General features: G+C 40.1%; 1 protein-coding gene across 1 annotated transcript in view; it reads right to left on the bottom strand.

Annotated features, from left to right (window-relative positions):
- SVEP1 (sushi, von Willebrand factor type A, EGF and pentraxin domain containing 1) overlaps positions 1–20477 on the bottom strand; it is a 162162-nt gene that overhangs the window by 58128 nt on the left and 83557 nt on the right. The window contains exons 19-28 of the mRNA XM_053656411.1: positions 17543–17704; positions 17060–17151; positions 15678–15774; positions 13964–14086; positions 11402–11515; positions 10503–10704; positions 6641–6798; positions 5601–5802; positions 3644–3819; positions 593–717 (exon numbers count right to left, since the gene is read on the bottom strand). Of these exons, the coding sequence (XP_053512386.1) occupies positions 593–717; positions 3644–3819; positions 5601–5802; positions 6641–6798; positions 10503–10704; positions 11402–11515; positions 13964–14086; positions 15678–15774; positions 17060–17151; positions 17543–17704 (1451 nt within the window). The remainder of the gene's footprint in view (positions 1–592; positions 718–3643; positions 3820–5600; positions 5803–6640; positions 6799–10502; positions 10705–11401; positions 11516–13963; positions 14087–15677; positions 15775–17059; positions 17152–17542; positions 17705–20477) is intronic.

The following is a 20477-nucleotide window of genomic DNA, read 5'->3' as shown; positions in this document are numbered from 1 at the left end:
AGCATTTAGTAAGCCCTTACTGTGAGTCAAACTACACCACGATTATACATTTTAATCCTGCCCAAGGTGCACTCCACGGTTCTGTTTGTCTTCATAGATATAACCAACCAACCAACCTACAGCTTAGAGAGAGGGAATAACATGTTCAAAATAACATGTTCAATCATCATGGCCAGTTCATGGGAAAACAGGGACTTGAACCCAGGCCACTGGGCTGCAGACTGACTTTAACCACTAGCTCATCTGCATAATCTAATGCCACCCCTCAGTTTCTGCATATTTAGTCAGAAGGGCTGGAAGTATTATTCTCTATGATTTTTTTTCCAGCTCCAAAATGGCAAGACTTTGTAAAAATAATCACGTCGATAAAATATAAAAACATCCCCCAGAAATGGAGAAGGAGAGTTATCGAAGGTTACTATAGATAACCTCTGCCTGGTTCAGTCTACGACCATAGCCTCAAACGACACTGGGGGCAAATTCTGAAAACCCAGAGGTGACAGTATGATATGGCATCATTAGGCTGTTCACATTGTTACAAGGTGTGTACCTTTGTAGCTCATTACTGTCATACACTGAAAATGGAATTGACCTGCTGTGGAGTCAGGACATAGTCCCAGAGGCTGAGCTGGCTTATGGAGCCCACAAAAGACTCTGCTGGGTTGAATCCTTCTCCTTTTATGTCTTGCTCTTGCCCGAGAACTAATGCGCCACCACCTAGAGAGAGGAGGGGAACAAAGGGGGGAACTGGTCTGAGGGTTAGTCCTAAAATGCTAACTTAATAAAAGCACAGCCAATGCAAACATATCAGGGGAAATTATTAAAAAGCTCAATTATCTACAGTGACTGCATGTTTTAACAATAAGGACAAATTCTGTGTTTGGTCTAACAAGTTAAAATATGGTTGTATTTAAATATTATATTGGATTTATAAGCATTTAGCTATAAGACTATATCTACACATGTATACGCATATAAAATTTCACGTCAAAAAAATACTAAGTCCGCTTTTGCCTGCTTTCTTCTAGGAGATTACCCTCCATGACACTACCAGCTGCTGCTCTTTATCTTCTTATTCTGAACCCTGCGATGCTTACATTGCTACCACCGACTCCAAGGAGCCTTCTAAAGTTGCCAGTGGCCGCCTAATTGCTAACTCCAATGGAAATTCTTCAAGCTTCACCTCTGGTGATTTCTCTGTATCGTGTTTCTACAGACTTTTCATTCTCCTTGACCCCCTGCTCTGTTGTACTGGGTGGTCTGTGTTTATCTCCCCAGAACTGACCTCCACCCTTCTCTACTCTGCTCTGTGTCCCCGAAGGTTGACACGTAAGGACTGCACCACCTCATTTCCTTCTCCCTTTGGCTTCTGTTTGTGTGTGGCCAACAGGAGGACCAGCCCAAGGTAAGAAAATAGGGTTAGGAAGAAGTTTAATACCCTGGATACTTTCCTCCCAGGCAGCAGAGGGCAGTGGCTGCTTTTCTTGGTCTAACACCATTGTTCCCGCTGGGCAATTTCTTTCCGTTGCTACAGGTTTGCCTCAATTCTGGCAATGGCTCTCCAGTCCCAGTCACCTCAGGCCCATCCCTGATGACTTTCCATTGTTGATAGCCTACTTTCTACTTCCATAGTTTGGTTCTCTTAAGCCTGATCATACAATACCTTTGAAAATAGTCCCTTCGTTCAACTCTTCAGTTATCCTCCTTGTGTGTGCCACCTGTTTCCTGCCAGGAACCTTGCTGATGGCACTTGGTTTCCGTGACGACATCCTCTCCTGGCTCTCTTGGAACCTTTCTGCTCCCTTCTCTGCCTGCCTGCCAGATGCTGGCGCAGCCAGGCCCCCACCCTGGCCTGTTCTCTGCCTTCAACTGTCCTCCGATCTCGCCCACCTGCTAACCAGTGTCTGGGGACCCTCTTTTGTGATTTTCCAACCTACACCTTTTTCTTATAAAGTTAATAATTAAAAATCAATAAATACACATGAAAGGAAATTTTGGGGAAAAAGTATAAAGAATCTACCCTGCCTAGAAATAATCATTTAATACTTTTTGTATTTCCTTCTAGGTTATTGTGTGTGTGTGCATGATATTTTAAGACACACAACTCTGGATCACACTACACATGACGTTTCAAATTTGCTTTTCTTCTTGAACCTGTTTTCATTTCATGGGTTTTGACAGCTGTTTTATCATACGAATGTACAAGAATCTATAATTTGCTCCATTAATTTCACAACCACTTCTAACTGGCTACACGGAGATAAATATATTAACGTAAATATTTTGTTCCTGGTGGTTGAACTGTTGATTGCAGGTGAAGGGTTTCTTTAAGGCTCTTGATGAGAGTTTCTAAGTTGCTTCCCAGAAAGGCTGTTATCCATGGACAGAGCTGACAGCATTCTGTGTCCACCGTGCTGAATGAATCCTTGCCAACCACGCCTTGTCACTAAAAACAACCTTGTCTATTTGACTTACTCATAAAGTCCTGTCAACCTATGTCTTTAGCTGCATGCATTCCTGTGATTAGAATTCAAACTCACTATGTCTAAAACCAAATACGCGATCTGCCCCTACTCCAAGTCTTCCTCTGATGATTTGTGCTTTCCCTAGGACTCCTATCTTAGTTCACGGGCTCTTCAATAAACCACGTCATCCAAGCTGAAACCAGCCATTCACTGAGCACCGTCAATTGAGCTTTGCAATATTTATGGACGTCAATTCATTCTTACTTTGTGGTCAGACGACCATCTCCCTGGGTAGATACTACTACAGTTTCCTTTTCTCCTCTCTTCCTTTAACTCACTTTTTACTCTTCTCTCAGTGTTTAAACCTACAAATGCTCTTTTCTAAGACATAGATGAAATGCATGCTCATTATGAAAATATCAGAATAGAATAAAGAAGAAAATAGAAGTCCCTTGCCACCCCATCACCCAGAGACGAGATCGTTGAAAATGAGAACCCTCTAAGTTATACACAAAAAGAAAACACCACCCTTTTCACCTGATAATGCCATTTCCCATAGAAACACTGACAATGTTTCTATATTTGCTGAAGAAAACTGCTATCCATTCATTCCTCCTCATTCGACATATGTTATAGAAGAATCAAGATAGAGGAAGCTTCCTGCCATATACAATGCTGAGAACCCTGGATTGCCTAATGCTTTTGCATTCCTGTAAACTAAAACTTTGAATACATTTCTAAAAGTATTTTTAGAAGAAAGTTTGAGTTTTGGAAGAGAGTTTGGGTTCTATTGGAAAAAGAACACAGAAGTCTGATAGCTGTTAAGAATGTTCCAGCTTGTATACGGGAAATACTTGTATACTGTGCATTGTGACCACAAAACAAAACCAACAAACAAAAACATCAGCAATTAAAATACCCCTTGGAAGACAGTTTGGTACCCACCCACTGTCAGCACAGAAAGCTCCTGGCACCTTTTACACAGAGAAGCGAGAAGCTTGCCTAAAAAAAGCTTCTCACAACGTGCAGTCTGGATAATTGGGGCATAGTCAATAAAAAGATAATCATGGACCTTTGTCTAAAACCAAAGACAACAAAGCTGGCAAACTCCAAGTTCACCTAAGCACCACCACCACCTCTAGTGTTTAGCACCTTACGTTTCTTTTGCTAAGACATACCAGGTATGGGCGAACCGACAGAGAGCCCCACACCACCATCGGATAGCTTCCCGTCAATATAGACTTTCCAGGCTCCGCCCACACTTGTCCAGGTGATCGCAATATGATGCCAACTGCCGTCATTCACGGAGGGGCAATCAGTTATCCTTTCCTTGCCGTTCACATAAAGAACCCAGCTGTGGAGAGATTCCAGGGGACACAGGCATCAATTAGTCATATCTTGTAATCCCGCCTCTGGGATATGCTACTGTTTTTTTCTTTTTTTTTGTTTTTCTTTTCATGCAGGTAAAGCACTTTGTAATTACTTCTTTTTCTCCCTTTGGTCATATTTTACAGAAGCAGATCTGACTTACTAATTAACCTTTACTGCAGCTCACTAAATATTTGTGTTTCACGGCGTGCCAGGTAAGACAAGATAATCTGAGCCGTGCTGGTCCAGTTTGAGATCCAGCCACTCTCTTCTGGAGAGTGAGTCAGGAATGCAGGGAATGAGAGTTGTGTGAGCATTGATTGGTTGCCTTCTTGTAAAATGAATGTTTCTAAGATCAGGAACAGACTTCAGAAAATAACTGTCTCTCTGTTGTCCAAGCTGTCACAAAGGTGACTGACTACAAGAGGGTTCCAACAACCAGGTCACTTAGGGAAATGTCAAAGACAATCAGCTGTTTGAAGTACAATAGCTTCAAACACCATGGAGAAACAAAAAAGATGGGGAAAACCAATAAGGAAGATAATAATTTATTGAATACCTCTCCCAGCACCTTCTCAACTCTATTTCAAGATCTTTAGGATGAAATAATATTTTTATAATGTTGTTTCCCTTCTGTGTTTTCCCATTTTCCTCCTCCTATTTAGGCAGGCCACAGATTCTCTCTACATTTTTTTGCCTTCAAGGAAGTTTTTGCAAATATCTTGAATTGTGTTTCTGAAAGCTCAAGTCCACTAAGAAGAACAGGGTTTGAGGATGGGAAGATTTTCCACCAGAGCAGTGAGAGTCCCATGGGCTGAGGAGAGGAAAGAGCTCAGTGGGTCTTTGAGGCTTGCAATCTGCTCAGCAGCAATCGGTCATGAATTTGGGTGCATCTCAGAGGACTGGCTGTGTGACAAACCACAGGATCTATCTAGCTTGCAGGTATAAACCTCAGCCTTGCTACATATTCCACATGTGACAAAGAGCAGTGGTTCTGACGGGACCATAGAGCTAATGTAGTGGGCAGCTCAGTGACAGGTAGTGTGGACACGTGACCAATGATGGAAGTCCTGTCCAAGTCTGTGGGTCTTGAGCAAAACTCTGTGTATTTTATTAGTTAACCTGCAAGAATCTAAAATAAATAAAACACTCAGTAGGAAAGAAAGCAGGGACGTAACTGAGGTTGAGAGTTCTAACATCCCAGAGGAATGGAGCCTTGCAACTCAAATTTGTTGATCCCAAAAGGAAAAAGAAATGTCATCTTGCAACCCAAGCGCATAGACTGACTGATACTCAATGCACGTGTCTCCAACGGGCCACCATTGTCACTGAAATCCCTCAACCTTTGGAGGCCCTGATAAGTAAAAGGAGGAGTGACAGTCTTAAAAGTCAGAATTTGAGACTTGTTTCTGCCACGCCCAGAATGTGACATTTGGGGCAAATAATTTCGTTTCTTTGAACTTTCTTTTACTATATGTACGATGGGCATGAGTTCCTCAGGACATAGTGAAAATCGAATGAAGTATTTAGTGACTATTAGTACTTAGCAAAATACTAAGGAAATACTTAGGAAATAGAAAAACATATGCATAAAGTATTATCATGAAAACTGCCTTCTTACAGAAGTTATCCACATGCTCTAGTTGCTAATCATCCCCCTGCTGTTCTCCCAGAGCCCCTGGCTCCCCTGCTTCTCATCCCCGACGTCAGTTCTCACTGGTGCCAGGATACAGCCCAAAGCACAGACTCCCTGACACTTCTGCTCACCCATTATAATCGGTCAGGAGGAAGGTATTGTCACTGCCATTTTCAAGTGCATAGGAGATCGGCGTGCCGTAGTTGTTGACGTCAGAGGATTTCATCCAGAAGGCGCAGGTGACCGCACGGAGAGATGGAAGCACGCCGTCTAGGATGACGTAGCCATAGATACCGGAAACTTCAAAATCCAGGTTAAATCTCGTAGACTGTTCTGCAACAAATAAGAAGAGTGTGCAGACCATGGCACTTGCAAGGCACTTTTTGGTTGTCTAATGTAAACAGTAGGTACACGGTACGATTGTTGAAGAAGCCATTTCAGTAAAGATGATGATCTGAGGAGCAGTTTCAAAATTTAAAAGTATGTTATTTACAAAATATAAAGCATGTTTTTTTTAAAAAAAAATGAAATAGTCAGTGACTATCTAAGATAGGAAAATAGTAGTGAAAGGAAGCAGAGAAATGCAGTAGTGGGAGCAGAGGTGGGACTGGAGAGTCATTAAAGATGAGAGACATGAACTATGTCTGGATGCTACTGAGAATGGCCCGTAGAGAGGATTAACTGACTCGGGAGAGAAGCAGCGGTGACTAACTGAAGGGCACCCTTCTGTCCCTACTCAGGGCTGTGGCTCACTCCTATTTCATGACCAATTCAGCTCTGCCCCAATCTTGCATGCTTCACTCACAACAAAAGTCCTGCAGTTATAAGACCCAGCGCTGAGAAAGCAGTTGAGCACTGATTCTCAAACATGTCCGTGGCCTGTGACCTCTTCAATCAAATGGCTTATCCAAGTGTCCCTTCTAAGCAGGTAGAATGTGAAGAGTCCTGCCAAATGCAGTTTTCTCATTTCCCTGGTACACCTCCGAGTTTCCATGTCCTCATTTGTGCTATCACAGATAAGATTACCTAGTGTATTGGATGGCTATGAAGATTAAGTAAGAACAAAATGCTCACTGTAGTGTTGGGTGTGGAAGCCGTGCTTATTTCAGGTAAAAACTGATACTATTAAAGAGCATTATTTTTAGTTAATACTACATACATACATACATACCTGTTTCACACCTGCTGCCTGAAAATCCCGGCTGACATTTACAACTGTATGAGTTTAACTTATCCACACAGGTGGCCTGGTTTCTACATGGGTTAGACTGACATTCGTTGATGTTCAGCTCACAGAGCGGCCCTGTGAAGCCGGCTGCACACTGGCACCTGAAAGAAGACAAAATGTAACAATCACAACAGCTGCAGAAGGGCCTGAGAGGACGTCTCCCATTTAGAACTGGTCTCAAAGGACTGCCAACACCGAAATGCCGAAACCTATTTCCCACACCAAAACATTGCTTTAACTGTTATTTACATTTTCAATTGTTGTTCTACTACAATTGTCCCAATTTTTCCCTGTTGCTCTCCCCTGCCTTTTAAAAATTCATCTAATTAATAAACCTATTTAACACAACATTTATTCGAAATGTTGTAGTAGCAAAAATAGAGTAGAAGGTAGTTCTGGTCAAGGAGAAGTATTAGTCACATATTGGGAGTTTCTCTCCCCATAGAAGTGCTAGGAAAAAAATAAGCCAGAACAAACAAACAAGCAAAATATAACCAAAGACACTGAAATAGAGGACAGGCTGACAGTGACCAGAGGGGAGGGAATTTCAGGGGAGAAGGGGAAGGGTTTGCAGGAACAAGGATAAAGGACACGTGGACAGAAACAAGGGGCGGGGTGGAAACAGGAGGGAGGCGGGGAGGACTGGGGGGGCTGGGATGGGAGTAAAAGGCAGAAAACTGTACTTGAACAACAATTAAAACAGAAAAAAAAGCCCATACGCTATTCCGAAGGCTTTACTTATATCAACCAATTCTTATAACAATTTTTGTAATGATCATTGTCCTCATTTTAAAACAGATGAGTAAACCGTGTCTGGGAGAGGCTGATTTGGCAAAGCCCCTGTTACTAAGAGGCGGAGTAGGATTTTGAACACAGTCTAGTGCTTAGTTCTGAGTCACTATGCTGTACAATGGCTGTTGTGTACAACAAACCACTTACACCCATCAGGATGGAAAATACCTCTGGTTATGTCAAATACTGACAAGGGTGTTGTGAGACGGGAAAGCTCATATTATAAGCAGAACACAATTCGACAAAGTCAAGGGAAGCCAAGGGTCTGCATTCCCGGAACCCTGTCTATTCATTTCTAGTTACATACATAGTCTAGGAGACAACGATGGCACAGGTGCACAAAAACACATGTAACAAATGTTCACAGCCATATGTTCTCAATGTTTACAGGGAGGAGAATGGGAGAATAAATCACGGTACAACCATGCAACGGAATACTAATCAGCAGTTGAAGTGAGCAAACTAGAGCCAACTGTATCAACCTTCAAAATACATAATGTTGATTGAAAAGAGCTCACAAGAGGATTTAGTCTTCTACTATTTTTTTAAAAGATTTTATTTATTTATTTTAGAGAGATGGGGAAGGGAGGGAGGAAGAGAGGGAAAGAAACATCAATGTGTGGTTGCCTCTAGCACACCCCATACTGGGAACTGGCCTGCAACCCAGGCTTGTGCCCTGACTGGGAATCAAACCGGCGATGCTCTGGTTTGCAGGCCTGTACTCAATCCACTGAGCTACACCAGCCAGGGCAAAAGTCTTCTACTATTTCTGTAACATGTGAAACAATGCTATATACTGTCTGTGGAGTCTTATATGTAGTAAAGTATAAACTCTGAATGAGGAAGATATGCACTGACTTTTGGGCAGTGGTGACCGCTGGGGAAGAAGATGATGTTTGTGTGTGTGGGGGGCGTGTACTGGAGAAACTCCAAATCTATATTGAGAACATATTCTTTAAAACAGAAAATGTGAATCAAATATACCAAATGTTAAGGTTTGATAACACTGTGATGAGTACATGACTTTTATTATTCTTTGTAATTTTCTATATTTCTAAAATATTTTCCAACTTAAAGGACTTGTCAGATAAATGGCAGTTAATATTGTAAGTAGTTTATTATTCATATGGGGACCTCTTTGATATTGGCCTAAAGGTGACTATTATGAACAAGTAATATTTGGGGTTTAAAAGAAGGTATCAGTTGGGGGATCTTTGCTGAGTTCTCTGCATTGGATGATGTCTATATCAGCTGGAATTTCACTTTATCTTCTCTTGTTTGGTATTATTGTAGCAATCCAATAACCTTGTCTAGGAAATAGGTTTACTTAGGAGAGCTCACCTTCACCTTTCCCCCAGTTAGGATTTAGACAAAGTTGGTATCATCAGTTGTTTGGGACCCTGGGGAGAACTTGGAACTCTGCTGTTCAATTCTAAGTTTCTCGTTGTCTGTGGTAGGTGTTGTATGTGGAAGATGTAAAAAGCCCATGAAAAGATGATGCTACGCTGATAAGACCCATTTCCATGTCGAGACTGAAAGTCTCACTGGCAGAACTCACAGTGCCCTGGCTGTTTGTGGAAGGTCATAATGGAAGTGGGTTGAACCCGAAGAGGACTGGGAAATGTTGCAACTGGAATAGACTTTAATTTTTTTTGCTTTTCTAGAAAAGATTTTATTTATTATTTTTTAGAGAGAGGGGAAAGGAGAGAGAAAGAGAGGGAGAGAAACATCAATGAGTGGTTGCCTTTTGTATACCCTGCAACTGGGGACCCAGCCTGCAACCCAGGCCTGTGCCCTGACTGGAAATTGAACCGGTGACCCTTTAGTTCCCAGGCTGGTGCTCAATCTACCGAGCCACACCAGACAGAATTACTTTTTTGCTTTTATCTTATAGAACCAGTTGGGGGCATGTTGGGGACAATAGAGTTTCCTGATATTTCACGAACAAGACTGGTGTGTCTTTTGTGCTGTGGAAGCCACAGATCCTACAAGGACAAGGGAATGGAAAAGGGCAGACCTGACCGTGAGAAGAACAGCATTGGTTTTCAAACTGTATTCTACAGGCACCCTAAGGGCTGCCTCAGGAAGACAAAGTCTTTCTCCCCCATAAACGTTACTATTTTCAACCAAGTAATGGAAGCGTGGCCTTTATTATTCTGTTTGTTTACATTCATACCAGACTGCTTTTGAACCAAGGATTACCTAAACTAAAAAAGCACTGTCCGAAAACCACAGACGCAGAATGCAGACTGGCATAGGCACAGTGTGATCGCTCTGTTCCTTCTGAATTTATCTAGTGTGGAAATCCCAGCTAAAACATAAGACACTTGAAAATGAGTCTTGTCTAGTGCTTCTGATTGGCTTCCTGTATAAATGTTTAATTGTTTATGCCTTCCCGGTACACTGGCCTTCCGTATCCACGGGTCCCGCATCTGCAGATCCAAACAACCTCGGATCAAAAATATTCTTAAAAAAAAAAGTTATGTTGTGGCTGACGTAAACTGCGTCATTAGGCATTTGATGGTTGCTGGTTGGGTCTGTACTGCACATGTACGGACTTTTTTTTCAAGTCATCATCCCCTAAACAACACAGTATAATGACTATTTTCACAGCACTTACATTGTAATAGACATTGTAAGTACTCTAGAGACCGTTTAAAGTATATGGGATGATGTGAGTAGGTTATATGCAAACACTAGGCCATTTTATAGAAGGGATTTGAGCATTTATGAATTTGGGTATCTGCAGGGGTCCAGTTCCCAAATCTGGCTATGCACTGCCATCCCTGGGGAATTTAAATCACGCAGTTTGCCTACTTTAAAATGACAGATTCTACACAGACTTAGTGAATCAGAACCTCAGGTGCTGGGGATTTTCTGCTGTAGCCTATTTTGGGGCTAGAATTTGGGAATGGCTGACCTGGGACTCAAAATAATACTCCATAAAGACCACAGAATCACTGAAGAGTTCAGTAAATAAAAAGAGTGGGAAGAACCAGACCTGGTCTTTTACCTGAAGCTATCGACTCCATCTTTACAGGTAGCTCCATTTTTGCACGGTTGACTGAGACACTCGTCTATGTTTCTTTCACACCGGGTACCCAAAAATCCAGGGGGGCATTTGCACAAGAACCTCCCCACCTGATCTTCACAGACTGCATTATTTAAGCAGGGGCTTGATTGGCATTCATCGACTTCTGTTTCACAGTGCAGACCTGGGGGTGGTTGAGGACGAGAAAGAGCCCAGATGGTGATCCCTTCGGAGAGAACTGCCATCCAAGTGCTGGCTTTTTGCAGGATTCTGCTTCTATGTGGAGGCTGTGACTGGCCTACCAAACTGGCGTGAGCTCCATTCTTTAACGAGCTCTGGCTTCTGTGAGTCATTTTTGGACTGCTTTTTGATAATCTACTCTTTCTACCTAATGTATTTCTGTAAGTAACTTTAGTTAATGGTCATCTAATTGAGATAATGTTAAAAAATAAAATTACAATTTACTACAAAATTTTCCTCTGTTTCTTTGATCTTGACTTTTTTCTTTTTTGGACTTCCTCTTTATCAATTTTATATATATATATATATATTTAACCATATTATTTAGCATCTGTTTGCCATATAATCTTCTATGATTTATCCCTAGTTCCTTCTTGAATGTCTGTTTTACCATATGAACTCTTGTCTTCTCTCTCTCCATCTCTCTGTCTTTCTTTACAAATATACAATGCACACATAAACATACTATTTTTTCTTAACTGTTTAGAATTAAATTGCAAATGTGGTGCCCTTTTACCTCTGAATACCTTGAGACAGTTTCCTCAAAAACAAGAACATTAACAGATAACATTAGTATATGTAATAATTTGTGGTGCTTTCTAGGACTTTAAGGCAACACAGGGGGAATGGAAACAACCTACCTATGTAACCTTTCACACATGCGCAGTGATAACCAGCCAAGCCGTCGGTGCAGACTCCTTTATTCAAACAGGGACTGGAGCTACACTCGTTTATATTTTCTTCACATAGCTGACCTGCAAAGAATCATGCAATGTGTGGGCCAGAGGAATTTAAGACAAATACTATGCAAGCAAGTTGTTGAGGTATAAAGCGGCACAATTGGAAATCATGGCTAACGTGTTTAAAATTTTTTCTCTCTTTGCCAAATTTCTCTCTTTCAATGCCAAACATTGAAATGAAATGTTTTCTTCTATTCTGTGAAGTGCAAATTTTTTTAGAAAGAAATTTGATATTTTCAATGTGCAATGGAAAATGACAACCATGAATATCTAGCCAATTTTAGTTAAGAAGGTAAGTGCGATTCTGTGTTAATTTTTCATCATATTGTTTGTTTGCTAGCTGTTCACCCATTTTTTGAGTTTATTCCTTCAGTCTTTAACATGACTTATTTATCTACTAGTTGCAGGTTTACACCCGTGAACAACAGCACAGCCTGAATGCCTCCAGCCACCAGGCTCTGGCAACCACCCTTCTATTCTCCGTTTCCATGAGGTCAGTGTTTTTTTTTTCTTCCATCACCGAGATTTTATTGCTTGTTTGGAGGATAAGGACGCAGATATTTCAACTTGTACACAATTTTTAACATACATAAAAAAACCCCTGGAGTTATGTAGTTGTGATTTTTTTCTAAATAGTTATTCCGGTGACTTTCCAGCTTAAAATTTGGAGGCTAATTCTCCTCGACAGACTATCTACCGATATTTTCAAATGTTGATATGCTGTTACATCAAAGTCGCACCTCTTCTCAATTTAATATCCCATATACTACATAACCGTATTTTTGAGCTTTCATAGCACATGAACCAAGTTACTAGGAGAGCCACGCTACGGCCCCAAAGATGTTGCACAAAAGTCTGACAGAGAGTGGAGATGAAAGAGTGGTTTTCTTTAGCAAACAGTGCTACCAAAAACGTGAGAATGGAAGTCATTGTAAAATGTTCAAGATGTGAGCAATGCATGGCTGACTCCAGATTGCATTTAGCCTGCTTTGTGCTACAGGCTGCAAAAGTGCCCCCAGCTGCTGATCCGTATACTGACACCCACAAAAACCCAGGCCTACCACATCCACTATCCCACTATTTTCTGGTTCTACAAGGAGAAACAAAAAAACTCCAAAACAAACCCTGCTGCCAAACCCCCCCAAAACAGCAACTGATTTTACCTCTTTAAAAATTTTACATTAAAAGAAATGTTTCTAGAGCTACTAAAACTCTTGCATTTATGGCAGTAGATAAAAATACTCCTCTGGATTGTACAAGAAGGGAGCCAGGGACCACTGAGAAAGCATGGTATATGATATGTGATAGTAATCGGACTTGGATTCTTTCTCTCCTGCTTCACCCAAAGCTGGAATGTGCTTGTTCTTTAAAGATTTTATGTATTTTCAGAGAGAGAGAGGAAGGGGGGAGAAACGAGGACAGAGAGAGAACATTGATTGGTTGCCTCTAGCACATGTCTGGAACCTACAACCCAGGCATGTGCCCTGGCCAGGAATCAAACTGGCGCCCTTTCGCTTTTGTGGGAGGACACCCAACCGACCGAGCCACACTGGTCAGGGCTCTCCTCATTTTACGCAGGTAGATCTTTGGTGTCCTGGTTAGCCACTCTGGCCTGTTTTCCCTTTGCTCCCCTTGGTTTTCCCTTTGGTTTGTACTTTTTTGTTTGCAGATTTATCCTTTCCTGCCACCTCTTTGGGCTTTGTTCCCACTTTTGCAGGCGCATGTTTAGTTGACAACCTTGCCAATCTTCTCCGGGGCTCCTTTTCACTGCCCCCTGGGTGGAGCTGACTTTCCCCTTGGGCACTGTAGCTGCGGGGGCGGGTACTCTAAGGGCCTTTGCAAACCTGGGTTGACTGGACGCTGCTGCTTCTCCCACTGCCCAAGCTGCGTGGACCAGCAATGGTGGTGGTGGAGGAACCAGATAACGTTCGGCTTTTTAAGTTTCCAGAGAAGTGAGATCATATAGTACATGTCTTCCTCTGTCTGACTTATCTCACTTAGCACAATGCCCACAACTTTCACCCATGTTGTTGTTTTGCCCTGTGTCCATATCCATCACATTTACTTCATTCCTCCATCCCTTAATATACACTCGGGTTGTTTCCACAGCTTTGGCTGTGGGAATCATGCTGCACTGAGCACAGGGCTGCAGGTACCTCTTTGACATAGTTACTTCAGTTCCTTTGGGCACCCCCAACATGGGGTTATCGGAACATGTGGTATTTCTATTTTTAAGTTTTTGAGGACTCTCCGTACTGTTTTCTACAGTGGCTGTACCAATTTTCCCACCAACAGTGCACAAAAGTTCTCTTTTCTCCACATCCTCACCAATACTGGTACCTGTCTTCGTAATAGCCATTCGGACAGGCGCGAAGAGATACGTCATTGAGGTTTTGATTTTCAGCAATAAAACTGCAATGACTGCAAGGTTTATACCGCACAAACAAGAAGCTTCCCGCTTACCTGTGTAGCCAGACGGACACTCACAAATGAATTCCCCTACCCGGTCTTTCCGGTCTCTACAGACTCCGCGGTTGAGGCACGGGAGGGAGCTGCATTCATCAATGTCCGTTTCACACTTTAAGCCTAAAATGCAAACCAAACGCTGAAGGACAATCAGAGAGAGGGGTTACGAGACACAGAGTCATAAGCATTAAAAGGTCATTATCCAATGATCTGAATTTGTGGGGAATGGTGGTGGTAAAGAAAAAGCCAAGATTCATGAAGTACTACCATGTAGATAAGTATTTAATAAAGGTGCTGCCTCTTTCTGAACAGATTTAAGATATCCTTATAAGGATACGTAAAAGGTAGAAACATATCCCGAGTTGGAAGTGTGTGTGGTGGGGGAAGGAAGGAGGGACACCCAGAAGCATAAAATGGAGCCAGAAATTTGGTTGATTTCAAAATGGAAGACACAGCCAAACATACTTGCTACCAAGGTCACTTGGCTGAGGGGTGGGGGTGGGGCTAAATCCTGCCAGATCTCAACTCACAAGCCAGGTGCCCTAGGGTGGGACTGCATCTTCTGAGGGGGTGCACACAAGCTTTCTATGGGCCAGCTCTGCCGGAAACCATGTTCTTCTCTATACCTCAGGGTCTCAAAGTGTGGCCCCTGGGTCAATGGCAACAGCACCACCTGGGACTTGGTAGAAATTCACATTCTCTGATCTTTCCCAGACCTACTGAACGATAACTTCTGGGGCAGTGGTCCAGCAATCTGCTTTATCAAGCCCTCCAGATGATTCTGGTGTGCCTCAATATTTGAGAACCACAGTCCTATATTACACTCTTTCTCAACCACTACTCATCCATAAAGTGCTAGAACAAGGTCCATTATTTATTATGGAATGTCGGGAAGGTTTTTTTTTTTTTTAACCAAAGTTAAAACACACACCCATGAGTAGAATACCAATATTCTTGGCAGCCTTGGGCTATATTTTGTTTCCCAATTTGCCTTTTGCTTATTTTGTTATGAATTCTTTTATTTAAGTATTTTTTCTCAAAAATATTCCATGTTGGTTGCACAACATTCAGAAAAATTCAAATACTTAATTTCTAGACAAAACAGAAAATTATTGTAGATAAATTGCAATTTCAACATGTAGTTTATTTCTCCTCAAAAATTATGTTTCAGAACTGAATAAGAATGTGAACCAAACTGCAAAAAAACATAATTCCTATATAATCAAGTCTAAAGTCATATTATTTTTCTCAGCAAATCTTCCAGAAAGATAGAAGCAAAGCAATAAACCATAGCTATTCACAAGAATGTCCACTAGTGTGAGCAAAGGAGGGAAACTGGAGTTTCTTTAAAAATGTTTATGCTGGACAATCTGTTCTATGTTGACTGTCAGGTATGTAATTTGTGTTAGAATGAAACCTTGGCCATGACCTCTGGAACTGTATTCCAATTTAAATTGTAAGGTATGACGTGACTTTTTCATCCAAAAGACAATTCTTTATTCTTCTTCCAAACATGCAAAGAAAACTGTCATTTTTAAGATGTGTATACCCTTTTTCACCTATTGGTTTATCTCGTTCAACCAAATTTTTATGCATCGATACAGCCTAATGTATGTTACAGGCTTTATTTTTAATGTCCCAAAGTTTGATTCTGCAAGTCACAATGATTTCATACAAAAGCCACTTTAATATTTGCATTTCTCTATGTTACCTGTATATCCAGGTGGACAGAGGCAGACGTAACCACGCCCCAGTTGTTGGCAGGTTCCACTATTGTGGCAAGGGTTTAGGAAGCATTCATGGAAAACCTGCCAGTGACAGAAAAGAAATCTATCAGACAAAACACTCTATTCATTTCAAAGGACTCTTGACCAGGGACTTAGGAGGTTTTACCTTTACATCACTGATTCCTGTTTTCAGGTGAGTTCACTCAAGCTAGAGGGACTGCTACCTGCACACATGTTGGTGCCTGGCACAGATGACGCGTCTTACTCTTGAGTGACGTTCTGGTAAAGCCAAGCACTGTTTCTAAAAGCTGGTTGCACATTAGCATCCTCTGAGGTGTTTTAAAAGTACACTAAGAACAGGGCTCCAACCCAGACCAGCTAAATCAGGATCTCTTGGGGCGGGATCTGTGTGCACCATTATTTTAAAAAGTTGACCAGTAGATTCTAATAGGTCTCCAGGGTTGATAGTTACAGCTCTTTAAATCCTTACAAAATCCGTGTCCACTAGCCTTAGTTTCAAATATGACTTATGAAGCCCTTAGAAATCAGGATGTTTAGACAAGGCCGTAGGAAGTTGAAATAAGAAATTAAGCCTCCTTATCCTCTTTAAAAATACCTGAAGGAACTTACGATGACATTGGGCAGGGTAAATTCACAGTAATGGCTGAACAATGAATTTTCTTATGTTCATGAGTGATGCTTCTTAATTATTTTAAACCTTAATTATTTTTTTAGAAATCCAGTAAGCCATTTTTTTTTGCAGACAAAATAATTTAAAATAATTTTCACGAAAATTGAGTGACACTTCCCACAAATCAGAAAAGGCCTTTGGCTAATCCAAATGCCCTTATGCAAATGATGGGCTATGTTTATGGTAAGTTAATTATTAGTGAATCAAAAAGCTTCCCATAACCAGTCCTATCCAGGCAGCTCAGCTGGATGGAGTGTCATCCCCTTATGCCAAGGTTGCTGGTTTGATCTCTGGTCAGGGCACATACAAGAAGTAACTGGGAACAATAAATTGATGTTTTTCTCTCACTTTCTCTCTACCCACCCTCCCTCCCTTCCTGTCTCCATTTTTTTTTAAATCAATAGAAAAGGCTCCCCATATCCACTTATTCTCTGTGCCAGAAATTGATTGGAGAAAAAATCCATTTTTGGTACTTAGACTTCTGATGCTGAAATTTTGGGAAGTTCTTATTAGAAGTCATAAGTAAATACAATTATTCATTGATAATATTTATGAGTCTTGGTTACTTAAAGTTTCAACTCTGGCAATTTTCCTCTGGGTGGCATGTACATCATCAGCAAGTTGTCTTTCAAACCTTCCACTGGAGAAAACCTCATACACAGAAAATGGACTTGCCTGACTGCTGACTTCATAGTTGTTCTTCATATGCCCAGGAGAAGTCTGGGGCACTATACTCTCCTCTGCTACAGAGAAAAATGAGCCAAAGCCTAGTAAAACCAATGGGAAAACATCAGAGAAACATATTGTGTAGTAGATATTGCCAATATGCAGATTCTCTTTAAATACTATCGTCAAGATTCTGGTTGTCAGGGTAGAAAAAGCCACACATATTTTGTTTTAGCAATATTAAAAAAGAAAACAGAGATAGATGGATACATCATTAAATTCTAGACTCTTAGCAATTGGAAGTTACCAAGTTCAACACTCCCAAATTAAGAATCTTTGAGTCACTGTCATCAAAAAGACATCAAAAGGACCATTTAATAAGTCTAGACATCCAAGTCCAGTGACATGTTAACATTCAGAATTGAAGTTACCACAGAGATGAGCTAACATCTCCAACACAGGGCTATGGAGGTATAAAAGATATCGTCTTACTGGAGCAATCTGTGATGGATGTGGCACCAGTGAAGGTTGTAGTTCCGTAGAAGGGACAAGCCAGGCAGAAGGACTTCCCTGCATTGGGCTGGTAGTAGTCTTGAGGACAAGGGTAACAGGGCTTTAACCCAGATCGAGAGAACTCTCCTAGTGGACAAGGCACTGCAAGGGTCAAAACAAACCATTTGTGCATTGAAGTAACACAACCTACATTTAAAGAAGTGCAATAAGCTTTGGTTGTAAGAAAGCCACTGAATTGCCAATAATGTCTCTTGAGCATATTTAATACCCAGACCATTTTATCATCCAGATAAATGTTTTGTCTTTCCTTCTCGTCTTTTACAACAGACATACTCTTAATGAAAATTCGAACTGGCCATATAATATTGTATTCTGATTTTTCTACTTAACATTATATCATTAGCATTTCCCAAATCATTCCCCAAATTATTATATAACATGGTTGTGAATAAATGAAAAATATCACATTCCTTTCATAGGCCATAACTGATTTAATGTCTTCTCCTATTGGATACTTAAATTGACTCTATTTGTTTGCTATTATAAATAATCTGACATGAAATATTCTACATAAATTGTATATATAGCCCTGATTACTCCTCTAGAATAACAGTTGAATCTCAGGTAGTTAGATCTAATGTCATGAAAAGTTTAAAGCTGTGACTATATAACGCCAAATCACTAAAAAAAGTTAGTTCCAATTTACAGTCCTATCAGCAGTGTATAAAAATGCCCTGATTGCACACTTATGAGCATTATGATTATTAAAATTTTTCTGACTTGAAGGTGAAAATAAAATTGTACTGTTATTTTAATTTGCATTTTGATGGTAAATGAACTTGGTTTTTATTTTATTTAAAAATTTTAAAAATATTTTATTTATTTATTTTTAGAGAGAGGGGAAGGGAGGGAGAAAGAAAGGGGGAGAAACATTGACATGTGAGAGAAACATCAATCAGTTGCCTCTTTCGTGCCCCACACTAGGAACCTGGCCGGCAACACAGGTATGTGCCCTGACTGGGAATTGAACCAATAACGTTTCAGCACAATGCCTAACCCACTGAGCCACACCAGTCAGGGCTGAAGCTGCTTTTTAAAAAATGTCTATCAGAAATTTTTATTTCTCCTGTATATTTGACATTTGTGTGGAGGTCTTTTATTTTTAAACCTTTTAATGTCATTTTGTAGTAGACATGACTTTGTACACAACATTGAAGAAAACTTTGAATATTGTTAACCAAATCTGAAATTCCTGCCAATAATTGGTAGAATATTAACCAAATAGAACAACAGCCTCAAGCATAGCATGAGCCTAGTGTTTCTTCCATACAGTTTGGTTGCATTTGGCAGAGGGACAATGGTAGACCACCAATGACTAATCCCGTAAACTGGGTTTTACACTGACCCACACACGCACTCTGGTGGACTGTGCTCTTTCCTGTGTGAACTGGTAACCTTTGTGTGAGCCCTTAAACCATTATTAACAGAAAACTACTAAAATTATTAAGACCTGTCCGCATAAATTTAAGTATAGAAGGTAGGACATAGAACTGCTGGTATTTAGGATATCAACTTGCTTATTATTTAGGTTTGGGATTCTTGGTTACACAGGTTAATGCGACAGAAATAATTAGCAATATGGTTGCCCCAGAGATGTACATGAGGCCCAAGGGAGCCTCAGCGTAACGCACCTCTTTTTTGTTGGGATGACAATAAACATCACATAATCAAGAGCGGTTGAGGTAGTCACGAGACAGATCAAAGGTCTTAATTAGAAAAAGGTAGCAGATCTCTTGCCTAAGAGTCATTTATACACCCCACTGACAAAAAGGAGTCAAACTGAGTGATGACAGAAAACGCAAACATGAATGCCTATTAGAAGAAAATATTTCTTGTGGCTATATTCATTACATTCATGAAAACTTTTAAACTGTAAGTATCTTTTTTTCACCAAGAATAAATTAATCTATTCTTTGTCGCTAAATCTCAAAGTACTAAAAAGGGCTTTGCATAAACATAATATAAACTTCTTGAGTTTAAAATGGGTTTTCTGAATCTCAAGTTTCCAAAAATGACTACCTATATGGAAAAGGTACCTTCTAAACAGCTAATTAAAGTAGTTAATTGAACGTAGAAATCTTACATGGTAAAAAATATAAATTCTGTCAATAAAGTGTTATGATATATTAAACTGTTTTTTACAAATCATTGTGTTCAGTACAATCTCATCCTATAAAAAAGGACTATTGGCCTTAATAACTAACAGAATGTCAAAAATCATATAAGATATAATAATAATAAAACCTTAAGATTAAAAGTCAATAAGCAGTTGTCATCTCAAAATAATGAACATGTTGTGATGTCTATGCTTTACTTTTGAGTATAGAAAGTGTAAAATAAATTTTAATGTGAAAATTAATTTAAATTACATTATCAGAAATATACGTTCCAAGAGTGGATAATCAGTATTTGATATATTATTTATATATGCAGTAAACATATATGTATACATACACACATGTAAAATATGCATGTATAAACACATATGTAAAACAGTAACACTATCTAGTACATAATACTGTATTAAACACCTATGCACACATACAAATACACATATATGTACATATACATATGCAGTTTGTAATGGACTAAAGTCATAAGAAAAGAAAGGGGAAAGTTTCATTTTGAATCTTGGCCAAAGAAACTGGTTTCTGAGTCAAGAAAATAGAATGAAATCTGCCTCATCTCTTTTACCGAAGAGACAGAGATAAAATTCTAAGTATGCCAAACGTGATATTAAAATAGAGTTATATAAAAATAAAGCAATGAAAAGACCAGGGTAAAATGCAACCCAAATGTCTGTTCCCTGATAGTGTTCGGGACAATACATAGAGTCCCAAAGCCTATGATTTTT

This window comes from Artibeus jamaicensis, unplaced genomic scaffold, assembly GCF_021234435.1.
Source record: "Artibeus jamaicensis isolate MK-2021 breed Jamaican fruit bat unplaced genomic scaffold, CSHL_Jam_final scaffold_1964, whole genome shotgun sequence".
Taxonomy (NCBI): domain Eukaryota; kingdom Metazoa; phylum Chordata; class Mammalia; order Chiroptera; family Phyllostomidae; genus Artibeus; species Artibeus jamaicensis.
This window is presented reverse-complemented; position numbering and strand designations above follow the sequence as displayed.